The 19932-nt window shown below is 43.6% G+C and overlaps 1 protein-coding gene across 1 annotated transcript in view; it reads right to left on the bottom strand.

Moving 5' to 3' along the window:
- Nucleotides 1–222: 222 nt before the first annotated feature.
- Nucleotides 223–19932, bottom strand: part of LOC149448973 (uncharacterized) — a 54962-nt gene continuing 35252 nt past the window's right edge. Inside the window, exons 6-10 of the mRNA XM_089694025.1 lie at nt 16250–16372; nt 15388–15409; nt 14890–14939; nt 11428–11465; nt 223–351 (exon numbers count right to left, since the gene is read on the bottom strand). Of these exons, the coding sequence (XP_089550151.1) occupies nt 223–351; nt 11428–11465; nt 14890–14939; nt 15388–15409; nt 16250–16372 (362 nt within the window). The remainder of the gene's footprint in view (nt 352–11427; nt 11466–14889; nt 14940–15387; nt 15410–16249; nt 16373–19932) is intronic.

The raw sequence follows: 19932 nt of genomic DNA, 5'->3' as shown, positions 1-19932 counted from the left end.
TGGACTTTTGTCTTTTTTTTCAGCCAGACTAACTATGTAACTATGTAAATCAAAAGAGTTGTAGTGGTAATTTGAGCATTGTTTAGTCTATGTGATATGTATTTCTACTAGTTTAGAGGTATCTGTGAAACAGCTGTATAGTTTTTTTGCTCTTTTTTTTTTCAGTGATTTGGTTTGGGTTTTAAGAATACTGTGGTGCTTTGCATAGAAAGCTTTTTTTCTTCAGCTCTTTCTCACTTCAGCATAGACAGTCTCTGTGGCAAGTTCTGGCCGGTTCTCCGAAGGTCCCGCTGTCTTTTTGCGCGTAGAAGACGCAGAATGATTTACAGTAGCATATACCAAATCTTCACCCTGTCATAGTGTTTAAATTTGAAAAAAAAAAATTGATAAACTTGATATGTAGATCTCTTAAGTGTATCTAGACAAAAAAAATTTTTTATATATATACACACACACATACATACATAACAGCAGTCTCCAAAAAGTTTCCGCACTTTTATATATAGATAATAGAATTTAAAAAAAAGTGCGGAAACATTTCAAAGAACATATATATACAGTTGTGTCCAAAATTATTCAACCCCCAATGCTGTAAAGGGGTTTAGGGACTATAGTGTACATTTGGAATTGTATTCAGAATCAAATCCTACAAGGACGTTGTAACTACCCAAATGCAACTAAAATGACATCAATTGTTTATGTAATACAGTAGTAAATGGTTCTTATGTGGTTTCTTCATTGCCACAATTATTCAACCCCTTAAAGACTACCACTCTGAAGAACAGAGGTTCATACAGGTGCTTTCCATCAGGTATTGAAAACACCTGTGGATGTCACCGAGCAGCAATCAAGCATAATAAGCACCAATTAGGCAGCTTTAAAATGACTGTGATACTCAGCTCCTTCTAGACATTTACTGGTGTGGTTACAAACATGGTGAAGGCAAGAGAATGGTCCAGGAAGACAAGAGAAGAGGTGATTTCTCTTCACAGGAAGGGCAATGGCTATAAGAAGATTGCAAAGATGTTAAACATACCAAGAGACACCTTAGGAAGCATCATTCGCAAATTCAAGGCAAAGGGCACTGTTGAAACGCTACCTGGTCGTGGCAGAAAGAAGATGCTGACTTCGACTGCTGTGCGCTACCTGAAGCGTAGAGTGGAGAGAAGTCCCCGTGTGACTGCTGAGGAACTGAGAAAAGATTTGTCAGATGTGGGTACAGAAGTTTCAGCCCAGACAATAAGACGCACACTGCGTAATGAAGGCCTCCGTGCCAGAACTCCCAGGCGTACCCCCTTGCTGTCTCCAAAGAATAAGAAGAGTCGACTGCAGTATGCCAAAAGCCATGTGGACAAACCACAAAAGTTGTGGGATAGTGTTCTGTGGACTGATGAAACAAAATTAGAACTGTTTGGGCCCATGGATCAACGCTATGTTTGGAGGAGGAAGAACAAGGCCTATGATGAAAAGAACACCTTGCCTACTGTGAAGCATGGTGGAGGGTCAATCATGCTTTGGGGCTGTTTTGCTTCTGCAGGTACAGGGAAGCTTCAGCGTGTGCAAGGTACCATGAATTCTCTTCAGTACCAGGAGATATTGGATGGAAACGTGATGCAGTCCGTCACACACCTGAGGCTTGGGAGACGTTGGACCTTTCAACAGGACAATGATCCCAAGCATACCTCCAAGTCCACTAGAGCATGGTTGCAGAGGAAAGGCTGGAACATTTTGGAGTGGCCATCGCAGTCACCAGACTTAAATCCGATTGAGAACCTCTGGTGGGACTTAAAGAAAGCAGTTGCAGTGCGCAAGCCTAAGAATGTGACTGAACTGGAGGCCTTTGCCCATGAAGAATGGGCGAAGATACCCGTAGATCGCTGCAAGACACTTGTGTCAAGCTATGCTTCACGTTTAAAAGCTGTTATAACTGTAAAAGGATGCTGTACTAAGTACTAAGATTGAATGTCACTTGGGGGTTGAATAAAACTGATAATGCTGTGAGCACAGAAAAGACATTTGTGGTTATTTCATTATAACTGTTATGTTATATTTGTCTGACCTACAAGTGCCTCTTTAATGTAAATGTAAGCAAGATGACTGAATGATCAAAAGCAATGTCAAACTGGCCAAAACACTCAATTTCAGTGGGGGTTGAATAATTTTGGACACAACTGTATATTGTGACAGGAGGTCAGGCAGAACTAAGGGATGTGTCCAGGATGGGAGATATATTTGTCCCAGGTTCATGCTCTGCACTGACTCTTTCTCCTGTTGTGCGGTGTAGTCAGCCTGTGTGGCTCACTGATGAGCTAATGAGTTCAGGTGTAGGTAATTAAGGGCCCTGGGCTCTATAAAACTCCCAGGCTGCATAGAGAGAATGTTCCAATTTGGAACCAGTTGGCTTTGTAAGACAGCCTGGGGAGCAACCAAACCATCCTGTGGTGAGAAATAATCTGCGTGATCTTGGATTGTGTGAACATCCCGTGTCTGAGCAGCGGTTGGCTGTATTCAGACAGCTAGACAGGAAACCTGTGTTTGCCGTTAGATGCCCAGTGTGGCAAGATTTTATTTTCTGTTTGTATTTTTTTTGCTGTTTTGACCATATGCACCGTGTGTTCACCAGACTTTGTAAATAAAGCACAACTTTTCATGTAGTACCTGCTTTCATGGTGTTCTGACCCATCCAGGGGGTCAAGCACAACCTGCTACTGGGCTAATCCCTCACACAGTGTGTGTCCGGAGCGGACTGACATCTCATGGGGCCCCCGGGCAATAGGGGATCATGGGGCCCCTGTGTCCTTGCCCAAACTCAAAAAAGCCTATGAAAAAGGTACCAGGGGCATCTCATGGGGCCCCCTACTGACCCCGGGCCCTCGGGCAGTGCCCGAGTTTCCAAATGGTCAGTCCGACCCTGGTGTGTGTGTATATATATATGTACATATATATATATACACACACACACACTATATTGCTTAAAGTATTGGGCCGCCTGCCTTTCCATGCACATGAACTTTATTGGCATCCCACTCTTAGTCCGTAGGGTTCAATATTGAGTTGGCCCCGCCCTTTCCACGCACATGATCTTTAATGGCCCCCCAGTCTTAGTCCGTAGGGTTCAATATTGAGTTGGCCCCGCCCTTTGCAGCTATAACAGCTTCCACTCTTCTGGGAAGACCGTCCACCAGGTTTAGGAGGGTGTCTATGGGAAGGTTGGACCATTCTTCCAGAAGCACATTTGTAAGGTCAGGCACTGATGTCAAGGGAGGAGGCCTGGCTTGCTGTCTCCGCTCGAATTCATCCCAAAGGTGTTCTATGGGGTTGAGGTCAGGACTCTGTGCAGGCCAGTCAAGTTCCTCCACCCCAAACTGGCTCCTCCATGTCTTTATGGACCTTGCTTTGTGCACTGGTGTGCAGTCATGTTGGAACAGGAAGGGGCCATCCCCAAACTCTTCCCACAAAGTTGGGAGCATGAAATTGTCCAAAATGTCTTGGTATGCTGACGCCTTAAGAGTTAAACCAATTACCTTTTCATAATCTACAACCATATACCATAATCTCATATAATCAACATAATGTCCATCAAAAGTCCCACATACAAAAAAAGTCCAAAAATAAAGTCCAAAAAAAATTATAAAATGTGCAAATAATACTCCTCACTTCTTCAATCTTCCAACTGTGACAATGTCCAAAATTTTCCTTCAATCCAAAAAGTACCTCAAAAAAACATACTAGATATAGTGCATTATCTTTAAACAAAAATCAATAAACGTGATAGCATGCAACACACTAGTGACATAACATCACACATGTGAAGTGAAAAGAAACAACAAACCACTTAACTAGTGGTCCTGTGAAACCACCACTGCAATACGTGACAATCTACAGAACACAATATGTGATCAGTGACAAATGGTGTCCAATACGTGCCACTCAGTATGTAGGATAATATACAATTACCCCCTTAAACTTTGTGCCACATACAGTTGCCTTCACTGGGGGTATGCCATCCTTGACAATAGTAGACAGTTCAATCACTTCCTCACTCAATGACGGGCATCAGGATCCCCGTTCCTCACAGGACAAATGGGAGCAGACTCAGTGGGGTAATATAAATAGTAACGTAATTTATTAATAACAGCTTACATGGTAAAATTGCCGTCCATCCTCGCTGGTCTCCGTTCTCTGCTGAGACCTTCTCCAAAATGGCCGCTCTGCAACTTCCGGCCTAGCGTCTGACGTCACGTCAGAGCGGCCATTTTGGAGAAGGTCTCAGCAAAGAACGGAGACCAGCGAGGATGGACGGCAATTTTACCATGTAAGCTGTTATTAATAAATTACGTTACTATTTATATTACCCCACTGAGTCTGCTCCCATTTGTCCTGTGAGGAACGGGGATCCTGATGCCCGTCATTGAGTGAGGAAGTGATTGAACTGTCTACTATTGTCAAGGATGGCATACCCCCAGTGAAGGCAACTGTATGTGGCACAAAGTTTAAGGGGGTAATTGTATATTATCCTACATACTGAGTGGCACGTATTGGACACCATTTGTCACTGATCACATATTGTGTTCTGTAGATTATCACGTATTGCAGTGGTGGTTTCACAGGACCACTAGTTAAGTGGTGTGTTGTTTCTTTTCACTTCACATGTGTGATGTTATGTCACTAGTGTGTTGCATGCTATCACGTTTATTGATTTTTGTTTAAAGATAATGCACTATATCTAGTATGTTTTTTTGAGGTACTTTTTGGATTGAAGGAAAATTTTGGACATTGTCACAGTTGGAAGATTGAAGAAGTGAGGAGTATTATTTGCACATTTTATAATTTTATAATTTTTTTTGGACTTTATTTTTGGACTTTTTTTGTATGTGGGACTTTTGATGGACATTATGTTGATTATATGAGATTATGGTATATGGTTGTAGATTATGAAAAGGTAATTGGTTTATGCACTTTCAAGGGTGAAAGGTTGACTTTTCATGTGGGAAATTTATGAGTTTAATTTATTATTGCCTTAAGAGTTAACTTCACTGGAACTAGGGGGCCAAGTCCAACCTCTGAAAAACAACCCCACACCATAATCCCCCCTCCACCAAACTTCACACTTGCAGTCAGGCTAGTACCGTTCTCCTGGCAACCACCAAACCCAGACACGTCCATTGGATTTCCAGACAAAGAAGCGTGATTGTTCACTCCAGAGAACACATTTCTACTGCTCTAGAGTCCTTGTGGTGCTTTGCACCACGGCATCCAACGTTTTGTATTGTACTTGGTGATATAAGGCTTGGATCAGGCCCCGCTTGGGATAAAAATAGGCCCGGGCATTTTAGATTGAGTGGCCCAGTTTTTTTTTTTTTTTTTTAACCAAATTACAAATAATGTCAACTACTGGTTTCTAAGAGAGAGGGGGTATGGGGGGAGGTGAAAAAGAGAGGGGGGTGATTGTGGGTGAGGGAGAGAGAGGGGGCAAGAGAGAGGGGGGAGAATGAGTGACAGAGGGGGGATGGGAGAGGAGGAGATGAGAGAGAGGGGGGAAGATGAGGAAGAGAGGGGGTGGGGGATGACAGAGGGGGGTGAGGGAGAGAGAGGAGGATGAAAGAGAGGGGGAGTGAGGGAGGGAGAGGGGGATGAAAGAGAGGGGGAGTGAGGGAGGGAGAGGGGGATGAAAGAGAGGGGGGTGAGGGAGGGAGAGGGGGATGAAAGAGAGAGGGAGGATGAGGGTGAGAGAGAGGGGGGTGGGAGGTAAGGGGGGATGAGGAGAGAGAGAGGGGGAATGAGAGAGAGGGGAGATGAGTGAGAGAGGGGGGTAGGGGAATGAGATAGGGGGGGTGAGAGAGGGGGGATGAGAGAGGGGGGTGAGAGAGAGAGAGAGAGAGAGAGGAAGGAGGGGGGAAGGGAAGGGAAGAGAGAGAGGTGGGAGAGAGAGAGAGAGAGGAAGGAGGGGGGAAGGGAAGGGAAGAGAGAGGGGGGGGAGAGAGAGAGGAAGGAGGGGGGAAGGGATGAGAGAGGGGGGGATGAGTGAGAGAGGGGGTAGGGGAATGAGATAGAAGGGGGATGGTGAGAGAGAGAAAGGGGGGTGAGAGAGAGAAAGGGGGAGATGAGGTGAATGGGGGATGAGAGAAGAGGATGAGGGTGGGTGAGAGAGGGGGTGAGGAGGAGAGAGAGAGGGGGTGAAAGTGAGAGGGGAGATGAGAGATATGGGGGGATGAGAGAGAGAGGGGGGGATGAGAGAGGAGGAGGATAGGGGTGGAGGAGAGAGGGGATGAGAGAGAAAGGGGGGATGAGGGACAGAGAGGGGGGATGAGAAAGGGGGGATGGGGGGATATTAGAGACCACCGACCCTGTCCCTATCTGCAGTCTCTTCTGTGCCCCTCTGTCCCGGTCCCTGTCTGTGGGTAGGTGTGTCGTGTGTAATGCCTAGTAACTTCCATGCAAACAGAAGAGGTATAGACAGACTGTCCTGGGTAGTGGTCCCGGGCTGCTTGCGCCTCCTGCCAGTCCTCATCCTCCGGGCCCCCAGTCAGCCTGTCCACTGAGCTGCCATTGCGGAGCACAGAGGAGGTTGGATGCTGTGCAAACTTCTGCTCACCTTCTCTGGGGTCAGAGTGGCAGTGCAGGTCTCCCTTCAGGGCTCCCAGTCCTAGCCGCCCTCACTGCTTGCCTTCCCTGCAACCTCTGTCTCCAGGGCAGCCCGTTCGCCATGAACACATGATATGCAAAGCAAAGCACGTTCAATCTGCCAGCACCCTGAGGATGCCGGATTTAGATCCTGGAGATCCGAGGCCTTAGCTGCCTCGTTCCCGCCACCACCAGACCGAGACTCTCCATCAGAATATGAAACTCACCAGCTCCAGCCCACCGGGCAAATGCCCGGTGTGCCTTATGGCCAGTTTGGGCTTGGCTTGGATGCAGCTGCTCGGCCATGGAAACCTATTCCATGAAGTTATCTATGCACTGTTGTTGTGCTAATCTGAAGGCCACATGAAGTTTGGAGGTCTTTAGCTATTGACTCTGCAGACAGTTGGCGACGTCTGCGCACTGTGCGCTTCAGCATGCGCTGACCCTGCTCTGTCATGTGACGTGGCCTACCACTTGGTGGCTGAGTTGCTGTTGTTCCCAGTTGCTTCCACTTTGTTATAATCCCACTAACAGTTGAGCGTGGAATATTTAGTAGCCAGGAAATGTCACGGATGGACTTATTGCCCAGGTGGCCACCTATCACGGGACCACGCTTGGAGTCACTGAGCTCCTGAGAGCGACCCATTCTTTCACCAATGTTTGTAGAAGCCATCTGCATGCCTAGGTGATGATTGTATACACCTCTGTCCATGGAGGGGATTGGAACACCTGAATCACATGATTTGGAGGGCGGGGCCAATACTTTTCGCCATATAGTGTGTGTGTGTATATACAAATATATATATACACATGCTGATGAGCTACTTTATTAGGTACACCTGTTCAATTGCTTGTTAACAAAAATTGCTTGTCAGCCAAACACATGGTAGCATTTAGGCATCTAGACGTGGTGAAAACGACTTGCTGAAGTTCAAACCGAGCATCACAATGGGGAAGAAAGGAGAGTTAAGTGACTTTGAACGTGGCATGGTTGTTGGTGCCAGACAGGCTGGTCTGAAAAAATGCTGATCTACTGGTATTTTGAACCATCCCTAGGGTTTACGGAGATTGGTCCGAAAAAAGAGAAAATATCAAGCGAGAGACAGTTGTGTGGAGGAAAATGCCTTGTCGGTGTCAAAGGAAAAAGAAATGCCCGCAGCGATAAAAGAAGAAAAGAATTAGCGAAGGGCAGGCATGACTAGGCCCAGAGTGGGAAGGAAGACGTGTGAGGGTTAATGATTGTTTAGAGTTGGTAAAAGATAGCTGGGGGATCTGGTTGGTAGAGGAGAGTGTAGGTGGGGTCTCCTGCACTTTAGGGTGGGGTGTTCTGGGGAGGGGCGTCAGTTGGGAGCTGGACGTGGGAGAGAGAGCTTCCCTCCCGCCCGCCCTGTTTGGTGAATGTTGTGTTCCTCCTAGGGGGGGGGGGTTATTTTGGTTCCTGGGCTGTGGTTGGTCTTTGGAGGCGGTTCTTATCTTGGAGGTACAAAATGGTGTGGGACCCATCGGTGGTATGGTGTGCCTGGGAACATTACCAGTTAACCGAGGTTTAACTGGAAGGTGGTGGTGCTGCACTGCGGACGGTATGGTTGTCTCCGAGCTGGTTGGTTGCGGCTGGAGGCCTAGTGGAATATGGTTGTCCGCAGGTGCATTTCGGATCGTTTTGGGGGTGCCTTCAAAGACCAACGACAACTCTTTATGTTTTCTGTTATAAGGAATGGTTGATGTGTTTAAACTTGATTTGTTAATAAAAGGCCGTGTTGGCCATTTTACTCCAAAATTGGTGTTGTGTTTTCTGTAAGTATAGTAAGTAAAGGGGATTGGTATGGAAGGGTAAAGGGTAATGGTGGTGTAGTGGGGTCTGGATGAACCTATCTCGGGTGCACTAGTCATGGGTTTGAGATGATAAAAAGGCAACAGTAACTCCAATAACCACTCATTACAACCAAGGTAGGCAGAATACCATCTCTGAATGCACAACACATCAAACCTTGAAGCAGATGGGCTACAGCAGCAGAAGACCACACCTGGTGCCAGTGTACCCATCTTCTGATGACTACTTCCAGCAGGATAATGCACCATGTCACAAAGCTCAAATCATCTTAAACTGGTTTCTTGAACATGGCAGTGAGTTCACTGTACTCCAATGGCCTCTACAGTCACCAGATCTCAATCCAACACAGCACCTTTGGGATGTGGTGGAATGGGAGAGTCACACCATGGATGTGCAGCTGACAAATCTGCAGCAACTGTGTGGTGCTATCATGCCAATATGGACCAAAATCTCAGAGGAATGTTTCCAACATCTTGTTGAATCTATGCCATGAAGAATTAAGGCAATTCTAAATTTCGATGTAATTCACTATTCACTTTAGCCTGTGAAGTCAGTTCATTTTCGGTCAAGTGAAGTTCAGTGTAGCTTAGCTGGTAGGCTCTGTAGGATGAGTCTCTGTCACCTCCCCCTGGCTTCTGAAAACTTCTAGTAAGTTCTAGAAATTAGTTGGGGTCAGGAGATGAGATCCTGAATATTTAAAGGATCTCTGCCTATCCCTGGGTAAAGATGGCCCAGAAGGTGGGGAGATGGCCCTTAAATATCGTAAAGCCTGGCCATGTGGGGAGAAAGTCCAAGCAGAAGGTGCCAGAGACAGAGGGAGGAGGAAGCATGCTGAGAGGAACCCTCACCCCCTTCAGCCTCAGCCAGGCTTGGCTGAGACACCCTAGCAAGCAAATGGAACATGTTCAGCAGGAGGTCTGACCAGAAGTTACCATCTATGCTGCAGGACCTAAGGGACTGAGTGAGTAACCTCTGCCTCTAGCACCACCCAAAGCCTATAGGGGAGAGTTAACCAGGTGCAATACACAGCTAGCCATTTGGGAAGCACAGCAACTGCCAACCTTCAACCCTGCTTGGGATAATCTGACCGTCTGTTGAAAGCAATTTCCCCTGGAAACATAGTCTGCAGTTGTTTGCTAAGAAGACAGTGTAGCCACAGTGGTCCTCAAAGTTCTTCTACCCTTTTCACCCCACAAAGCCTACAAGGGAGATTGCAGCTTATTGCAAAATTCAGCAGGCTTTCAGATGGACAGCATGCTGTTATCCTCCTCCCTTGCTTGGGGAATTCTCAGTTGGAGCCAGGTGCACTGGCAGTTTGTAGAGAAAACGAAAGTACCCGAAATCAAGTTGGGACTTGTGGCTAGCCGGGATGTACAGTTATTTTGTAGGGAGTACAGTCTGGAATTTTTGCTAGAAGTCTGTGATTACTCAAGTTGTCCTCAAGGTTCTACATTGACCATGTCCTGGGCATCTGTCAGGGATCATCACGACGCATGGGTCTGCACATGCGTAGGTGTCTGTCAAGACATGCAGGCAGCAGGGCACTAGGACCCAGGCGCACCCGTCACCTATGACGGTGCTGGGCAGGCACTAGGACCTAGGCTGCACCTGTCAGGTGCAGAGCGGGCTACTTAAACCAGCCCTGCACAGACACAAGTTGCCGTATGGTCTGATCTGATTCCTGTGTTCTGTTGCTGAAGATTCATTGCTGACCTGCCTGGACCTGACCTCTGCTGACTTCTCCTGCTCTAACCCTTGGCTACGTTTGACCTCTCTTTGGATATTCCTACCTGATCTGAACTACTGGTACCGACCCCGGCGAGTGACCTGACTATTCTTCTGCCTGCTGCCTTGTACTACGCTGACCTCTCTGTTGCCGACCTGGCCCGTCTGACCATGCTCATCTGTCCATCCATCCGGCACAGATCCAGCCATCCCTGCTTCCGCCTTCTGCCTCTTCACGTCAGGCTCTCCACCTGCACAGACCCCCGGTGGATTCCTCTACCACAGATGGGTGTACTCAGGGGCCGCAACCTGGTTCCAGTCTGCTCCAAGTCCATCCCCACCATCAGGGGCCCTGGTGAACAAGCAAGCTGGGGCTCAGACTCCACACTCTGGGGAATCCTGTCCTGTGGGCTGCTAGAGGTACCGCCAAGTGGTTGCTAACAGCATCCCACAACTACCCTAACCCCATACAAGTTATTTACCCCCAATAAATAAATAACAAAAACAAAGCCCTTGGACTGGTTATCTGATTACGTGTGCCTGCTGAAAATACATGTTACCTGTCTGTAAGACAAAGGGGGACCTAATATTCAGAGGCTCCTTACAGGGTATATATATATATATATATATATATATATATATATATATATATATGTCTGTGGTCCAACAGGAAGAAAACTGGACAGGGCAGACAACATTGCTTAGTGTTTGAGTGCAGCACAGAAGGCGTTGTCCGCTTGAACAGAAAGTTAGGATGCTGTCTGCACCAAAACAAGTTACAGAAAGCTAAGGGATTTATACATTAAAAAAAAAGAGCTCTACGAATGCTCTGCATTCACACAGCCTTAAAAAAATAATCCCCATAATGCGTTTAATATGTGCATTTCCTATGACTTTCAGCTCCACCTAGTGGTCATATGCAGTATTTTCCTAAATGCGGTATTTCAGGAAAATACTACATTATGACCACTAGATGGAGCCAACATTTTGGTCACTAGAAGGATTAGTTGTGAATTTAAAACGTTTATAAATACACCCCATAGTTTCAGATTCTTTTTTTTTCAATATTAAAAAATGGAAGATCTGATCTCCACTGGAAGGAATATGTTGAAACTGGGCATATAGTAAAAAAAAATGCTCTCTCTCAAAGTTGTTCCATATTTTATATATATATATAATCTCTTGGTTGAAAATTAGGTAAAAAATGTAAAAGACAAAAATGAAATAGATAAATAAAATAACATTACCTCCTGTTGTCTTTGAATCATTGTTGAATTTTCATAGTCTGAAAGTTGAAAACATCGTCTGTGATTTAAAAGAAATATTTCCAGAGAACAATATGAAGGCAGCCAATGCTTATTAACTTTTAAGCTTGTTATCCCCCTTGTTCTAAGAGCAATAAAATTACATGATAAAAAGTAAAAAAAAAACCAAAAAACAAAAAAAAAACTTAAATTATAAAATGTAACTAAAAATGTAACTACCCATTGCCTAGCACACACCGGCAAATGCAGATGCGAGCAGAGTGCACACATATGAGGTATCGCCGTGAGCGTGGAGGTGAGAGCGATGGTTCTCAGGCCACAATTTACAGCTATCTCTAATCTGATGATCTATAAAGGCTTTTAAAGCATTGCCTATGGAGAATTATGGGTACCAGAGGTTTTTTTTTGCTATATCATGGGCGTACTCATTTTTAACCTCTTCACACCGGCCGCATGCAAATGTGCGGCCTCCCGGGTTCTGGGCCTTGATGCCGAGCGGCCGCAAATTTGCGTGCAATTATCAAAAACATATGTGCTGAGAGCGCTCCCAGCAAACACGTTCGGTACTCACGGAAAGGTATCGATCTCCTCTTTCGATCGGGACCTTTCCCAATCATGTGACCTCCGTGACGACGAATCACGGCGGTCACATGACCTTAAAACCCCGCCCCTCCTCCTGGCTTCTGAAACCCTTAAAGGCCCGGGAGGCGCCGGCGCCAAGGGGTTAAAAGTAGACATGTTTGGTATCGATTAAAAAATGTTCTAGAGGGAACAGGGGCGGACTGACAACTCCTGGGGCCCCCGGGCAATAGAGGATCATGGCGCCCCTGTGTCCTTGCCCAAACTCAAAAAAGCCTATGAAAAAGGTACCAGGGGCGTCTCATGGGGCCCCCTACTGACCCCGGGCCCTCGGGCAGTGCCCGAGTTTCCAAATGGTCAGTCCACCCCTAAGAGGGAAACTAGTACAATCTCTAGCCAGGAACAAGCATGGAGAATTCTGACTTTTCTCTGACGTGCCAGATTTGCAGATTTGTTCCAGGTTATTGTGTAGCAGTCAGGGGCGGACTGACTACTCATGGGGCCCCCGGGCAATAGGGGATCCTGGGGCCTCTGTGTCCTTGCCCAAACTCAAAAAAGCCTATGAAAAGGTACCAGGGGCATCTCATGTGCCCCCTACTGACCCCGGGCCCTCGGGCAGCGCCCGAGTTTCCAAATGGTCAGTCCACCCCTGGTAGCAGTGTGGATGCCAGCGGATTGATTTGACAGATATGCAACTAGTATTTCATAAGGAGCCTACCAATGGCAGCACCCATAGTTCTCTCAACAAGCATTCATTTAATCGTTAGATTAGTAGGTATTGGTATGCAACCATTTTGGAGAAATATAAGAAAACATTCACTGAGTAAGACCAAAGAGGCAACCAGCTGAAGGGTCGGGCGAGATTTCTCAGTTAAATCCTTTGTTTCCTTTTGACTACATGGTAGTTATCTTAGCTACTGCAATTCAGTGAACCTGTTTTGTTGGCTCCTAAAACAAATCATGCAAGCAGTACATTTTTTAGTTCTCAGTGATCTACTTAAGAAATATTGCATATGAATATCTCCCTGTAGTCAGGTTTCCCCCTTACTACTATGCTGTGAATAGTCTGTGATTTATCTATTGCCTAGAAGAGCTAGCATTTGGAGAGGAGGGACTCACCCCCTTCAGCTCTAACATAAACTGCCAAATAGAATAATTAGAGACAATGAGCTCTGGTTCACACTTGCCTGCCCCATATGAAGAAATATATTTCCAAAATATTTTGAAAAAAAAAAAAATTATATTGGTGACATATATTTACAATATATTGGCCTACACTAATATATTTTCACATGTATTCTAAAAAATGGAAATTTAAATATATTTTCTAAAGGCATGTACTTAAAAATACATTATTTTAAAATATATTCTTCAGATTTTTTTTTAACATATAAAAAAGTCATTTTAACATACTGTATATTTTTTACAGATATTTGTAAATGCATTCCAAAAATGTAGATTAAATGTATTTTCAAAGACATATATTTGAAAATGTACTTTTAAACATATTTTTCATATATTTTTCAATATATAAACAATGCATTTCAACATGCAGTATGTATATGTTGAAATATATTTTTGAAATATATTGAATAAGGTTAAAATTGTAGTATTTCAAATATTTGTCAATATATTTGGGAAGAATATATTGCATATCAATATCCTCTTGTAGCCAGGTTTCCCCCTTACTACTATGCTGTGAATAGTCTGTGATTTGATCTACGGCCTAGAACAGCTAGCATTTGGAGAGGAGGGACTCACCTCCTTCAGCTCTAACATAAACTGCCAAATAGAATAATTAAAGACAATGAGCTCTGGTTCACTCTTGCCCGCCCCATATGAAGAAATATATTTCCAAAATATTTAGAAAAAAAAAAATTATATATGTGACATATATTGGCCTATGCTAATATATTTTAACATGTATTCTAAAAAATTCAAATTAAAATATATTTTCTAAAGGTGTATATATTTAAAAATACATTAATTTAAAATATATTCTTCAGATTTTTTTTAACATATAAAAAAGTCATTTTAACATACTATATATTTTTACAGATATTTCTAAATGCATTCCAAAAATGTAGATTAAATGTATTTTCAAAGACATATATTTGAAAATGTATTTTTAAACATATTTTTCATATGTTTTTTAATTAATAAAAAAATAAATTTCAACATGCAATATGTATATAATGAAATATATTTTTGAAATATATTGAATACAGCCAAAATTGTAGTATTTCAAATATGTCAATATATTTTGGAAGAATATTTTGAAAATATATCTAAAATATATGTTTCTACCTCGCGGGACAGGCTGCGGGCTGGTTGCGGGTGCAGGAATCACACCTGTTCCAGCACTTGCAACAACCCGCAGCCAAATTGCGCTGATTTTGCAAACCAAGGGGGCTGGTATTTATTCTGAATGGCATCCCCACACATCTCGGCCCGCAGCGAGATCGTGGGAACTGCAGGGAAACCGCATGATCAAAAAGACCATGTGGTTTCCCTGCTGATGTGGTTTTGAAAAAGTTTCATGCACCTTTTTTTTGCATGAAATGCAGGCACAGCAGCCCATTCAGATTAATAGGCTGCCGTGCCCGCATGAACGCATGTGTGAACCTAGCCTTAAGGCATGGTTGTGGCTTCTTCTACATCCCCTGATTGGAAAGTCCAATAGGTTTTGCATGCTTTTTATCATGGAAGAGCCCCATTTGTTGTGCAGATGGCCATAGCAGAGATCGCCATTTTCTTGTCATTATCAGGGTGCTACCAGCATGCCTTTTTATAAGAGATGAGATAGGGCAGTACTCTACGGTATAGGGAATGGGTGAGGGGATTGTGAAGTTCAACATTCAAAACTTTTACCTTCTTGATCGTCTGTCACCTCCATGGTTTCAATAATTGTCTCCCTGATGAATAAATATCAATAGAGGTAATGGGATGAAAATATACTCGATAGATAGATAGATAGATAGATAGATGATAGATAGATAGATAGATAGATAGATAGATAGATAGATAGATGATAAATAGATGATAAATAGATAGATAGATAGATAGATAGATAGATAGATAGATAGATAGATAGATAGATAGATAGATAGATAGATACTCAGTAGATAGAGAGATAGAGGAATAGATACTCTGTAGATAGATAGATAGGATATAGAAGACAGACAGAGAGACAGACAGACAGGATAGATAGATAGATAGATAGATAGATAGATAGATAGATAGATAGATAGATAGATAGATAGATAGATTATAGATAGAGGAATAGATACTCTGTAGATAGATAGATAGATAGATAGATAGATAGATAGATAGATAGATAGATAGATAGATAGATAGACATACCCAATACTGTTCTGTTTGTTACCTATGGAAGGAAATGGAGAAATCATCAGAGAACTGTGTGCTGATATACAGACTGTCTCCAGTTACTCTCCTCCATACTTTCCATATCTATGAACCTTTATCTGGATAGGACACGTTCACAATGACATCAGCCCATTAGGCAGTAGTTATATTCATTATACTGTAAGTTGTTGCTCCCAAGTGTTGTGAACAATGAACACACCTCAAACCAGTCTTTCTTTTCTATTTCCATTTAGAAAAAGCCACCACTGTAATCCACCCCCTACAAGAAGTCCCTCAGCCTCTCTTCTTCTGGTGGGCCCCAGGTATCACAGTCTGACACTTGGTGGGACCTCCAAGGGTGGCAAAAAATAGGTAGCCTCCTCTTCCATAAAGTGATAAAGTGTTTTTACTTTTTTATATTTTATTTTTAGATAATTATGCTCATTCCAAAGTTGACATTAATCTTCCTCAGTTAATGACAAAAGTAAAGTTAAATTTTAATAGAAAAACAGTAGGGGGCGGTTTCTAAAAAATAAATTGCCGTTCCTCAATTGTACACAGCCGTCGTGAATAATCCTCATAATGTGTCCAACCTGTGTATTTCCTATTATTGTCAGCTACATCTAGTGGCCATATTGTGGTATTTTCTGGATTGTTCAGGAAAATACTGAATTGTGGTAACTAGATAAAGCTGACAAGCATAGGAAATACACATATTAAAAAGGGCGGGGTTATTTGCAATGGCTGTACAAATGCTTACACATTTGTAAAGTTTTTTTTTTTTTTATATAAACAGACCCCAAAGTTTCTATCATCTATTATCTGTGTTTTTCTTGGTTTACAAATACAGCAGATTTACCTCTTTTTTTCGAGAAGTAGATGGCCAAGGTAATGAAGATGACCAGAAAAACAAGCACTGTACACAGTACAATTGTTTCTATTGGCTGTTGTTTATTTTTGAGAATTTCTTCATGATCTGGAACTTGAAAAATAGAAGTAGTTAACAAGTGGTGTCGGGGCCAAATGACAATGACTTTGTTTGTCATTTCTATGCAGGTTTATATCACCAACTAATGTCATTGTCCTCTTTTTCTTGAAGGGACAGGCAGTTCTAATGACTGTGGGCCCTCTCCTTCTACAGACATGTCCTCAACTGGAACTTCTCCTTGCCTGGAACAATGGTTAGTATCACTGTCCAATGTGGATGTCCTCTTCTTCTTGAAGGGACAGGTCTTCTTATGACCCATGAGCCCTCTTCTTCTACAGACACATCCTCAACTGTAACCTCTCCTTGACTGGAACAATGGTTAGTATCACTGTCCAATGTGGATGTCCTCTTCTTCTTGAAGGGACAGGTCTTCTTATAACCCATGAGCCCTCTTCTTCTACAGACACATCCTCAACTGTAATCTCTCCTTGACTGGAACAATGGTTAGTATCACTGTCCAATGTGGATGTCCTCTTCTTCTTGAAGGGACAGGTCTTCTTATAACCCATGAGCCCTCTTCTTCTACAGACACATCCTCAACTGTAATCTCTCCTTGACTGGAACAATGATTAGTATTAATGTCTAAAGTGGCTGTCCTCGTCTTCTTGAAAGCACAGTTCCCTAAATTAAACTGAGCCCTTTCTTTTTAGCTACACGTCCTCAACTGAGACTTCTTCTTGTCTGGGACAATAATTAGTATCAATGTCTAATGTGGTTGCCCTCTTCTGTTTCAAGGGACAGGTCTTATAATGACCCTGATCCTACAGACACATCCTCAACTAGGATGTCTTGCCTGGAACATTGATTAACAGCACTGTCCACTGTCTTTTCTATGAAAGGACAGGTCCTCTAATGACCAAACGCCCTCTTCTTCTACAAACACATCCTCAACTGGGACTTTTCCATGCCTGAGACAATGCATATTATCACCAATGCAGTTGTTCTCTCCTTGAAGGGACAGGTCCTCAAATGAGCCTGAGCCCTCTCCTTCTATTGGCATGTCCTCAACTGGGACTTTTCCTTGTCTGGAATTGTCTGGAATAATAATTAGTATCATTTCCCAATACAGTTGTCCTCTTCTCCTTGAAAGGACAGGTCATCTAATGACCCTGAGACCACTTCTCCTACACACATGTCCTCAACTGGGAATTCAGCTTACATGGAGCACTGATTAGTATCACTGTCCAATGAGGTGGTCATTTCTCCCAGGAAGGGACAGGTTTTTTAATGACTGTGAGCCCATTCTTTTCATGTACTGTACATCCTCAACTGACACTTCTTGCCTGGAACAATGGGTAGTATCATTGTCTAATGCAGTTGTCCTCTTCTCCTTGAAAGGTAGAGGTCCTCTAATGCCCCTGATCCCTCTCCTTTTAGGGACATGTCCTCAATTGGGACTTCTCCTTGCCTGGTGTAAGGATTAGTATCCTGTCCAATGTGGTAATCCTCTTCATTTTGAAGAGACAGGTTATCTCATGGCCCTGAGCCCTCTCCTTCTATGGACATATCCTCAACTGGAACTTCTCCTTTCCTGTAACACTGTTTTTTATTGAGGTAGCTAATGGGTTGACCTTAAAGTGTGCAGGTCATAATATGTGCACAAATATGCCCTTATTTAATCATAGAAAAATTAGAAATATAGACAAAAAAAAGTTAAAGGTGTTTTACTTCAATTTTCAATCCTCTCTCTTAGTTTTTTGCCCTGGGCCTGAAACCACCACACACTGTGGATGTTGAAGTATTTCAGTTTCTAGCTCCAGCACTTAATGGACTACAGTCAAAAACATTTGAAAGAGCCCTAAAGAAGGGAGTGCTATAATCAGTAAAAGATTAAATCCAAACCACCAAGTTGTATGATGCTTTGCACTGCAATGCTCCTCACCCAGCACACACTGATATCACTTTGCTGAAGAACCAGCATACAAACTTGTTTCTCCTTGAGCGAGCTATAGGTCCTACAGACTATGACCATTATTACTATTTTATTGTTATTATACAGGATTTATATAACGCCAACAGTTTACACAGAGCTTTACAAAATAAAGGTAGACATTACAGTTAATATACAAATTGGTAAACGACTGTCTGAACCTTCTAACTTTGAGTTCACTGGCTAGCTTCATTTGATATTTTTATGAGAAAATTAGTCTCTTGACAGTCCTCTTCCCATCTGCATTCCTTTCTTGCACTCCCCCAGTGTTCTGTTGCTCTGGCAGCCAAACGCAGCGTAAGTTCAATATTGGATAGTGGCAGAGTTTACATGGGGTTAATGACATGGTCCTCCTCACATGATAGTGTTCAGTAACACATGGCTGCTGGGCTTGAACATTACATAATAGAAGATGGTTACCTCATACCCAAAATTTATGATAGACCAACAGAGTGATGGGGAGAGTACGAAGAATAGAAATACAGTTGCAAGAAAAAGTGTGCAGGTCTGATCTGCAACTACAGGAAACGTTTGGTTGAGGTTATTGCTGCCAAAGGAGGGTCAACTAGTTATTAAGTCCAAAGGTTCACATACTTTTTCCTCCCTGCACTGTGAATGTTTACATGTTATGTGCAATTAAACCATGGCAACATCTAATGTTCGTGTAGTATTATGTTCAGCAGACTGTGTTCTTCTATTGTTGTGACTTAGATGACATTCAGAGCACATTTTATGCCCAATTCATGCAAAACTCCATGTAATCCCAAGGGGTTCACATATTTTTTCTTGCAACTGTAGGTGTCACGTACCTGGTTGGAGAGCCTGACGTGGAGAGGAGGCGTCCTCTTACTATTCCCGCTTGGAGCCCCTGATAGTGGGGACAGAGGGCACCGAGCCAGGAGTGGCACGAGTGCCGAGTGGGTCTTGAGCTGACGGGAGGCAGGTGAAGACCCAGGAGATCCGGATGCAGGCCAGGTGCAGATGCAGGAACGTGGGTGCAGCAGCAGGCAGGTATGGAGGCAACCAGGATACAGACCAGGTGCGGATGCAGGAGCGTAGGTGCGGCAGCGGACAGGTATGGTTGTAACAAGGGTGCAGGCCAGGTGCGGATGCAGGAATGTAGGTGCAGCAGCAGGTAGGTATGGTGGCAACCAGGATACAGGCCAGGTGCAGATACAGGAACATATGTGCAGCAGTGTCAGACAAGCCGGGTCAGGATCAATTGAGCGGATCAGGTAGGAGGGAGCAGGCAAGCGGATAGTCAGGGATAAGCTGGGTCGGTGCAGGTGGAGTTCTTTCTTAGTCAGGGTCAGATCAGATACAGGCAACAGAATCAGTTTATGGAGTACATGACGTTATAGACCAGAAGGCATAGGCTAAACTGTGTTAGTGATTTAAATAGCCCGCCTTGCGGTGACGTGTACGCACCGCACCACCGCGGCTGACAGAGATCCGGCACCGGCGCATAGATGCGTGACGGCGAGGGAGTGATCCCTGACAATAGGTGAGCTATTATGGGTTAGAGCAAAACATCAATAAAAAATATTAACAATAATATAACATATATATATATTATTTCAAAAAGCAAAATTGACACAGTTCTTGATGAGATATCTAGAGTTCA

Source organism: Staurois parvus, unplaced genomic scaffold (assembly GCF_062004578.1).
Source record: "Staurois parvus isolate SC_StPar_1 unplaced genomic scaffold, SC_StPar_1.0 ptg000647l, whole genome shotgun sequence".
Taxonomy (NCBI): domain Eukaryota; kingdom Metazoa; phylum Chordata; class Amphibia; order Anura; family Ranidae; genus Staurois; species Staurois parvus.
The sequence above is the reverse complement of the archived record's forward strand: the minus strand, read 5'-3'. Positions and strand labels throughout refer to the sequence as shown.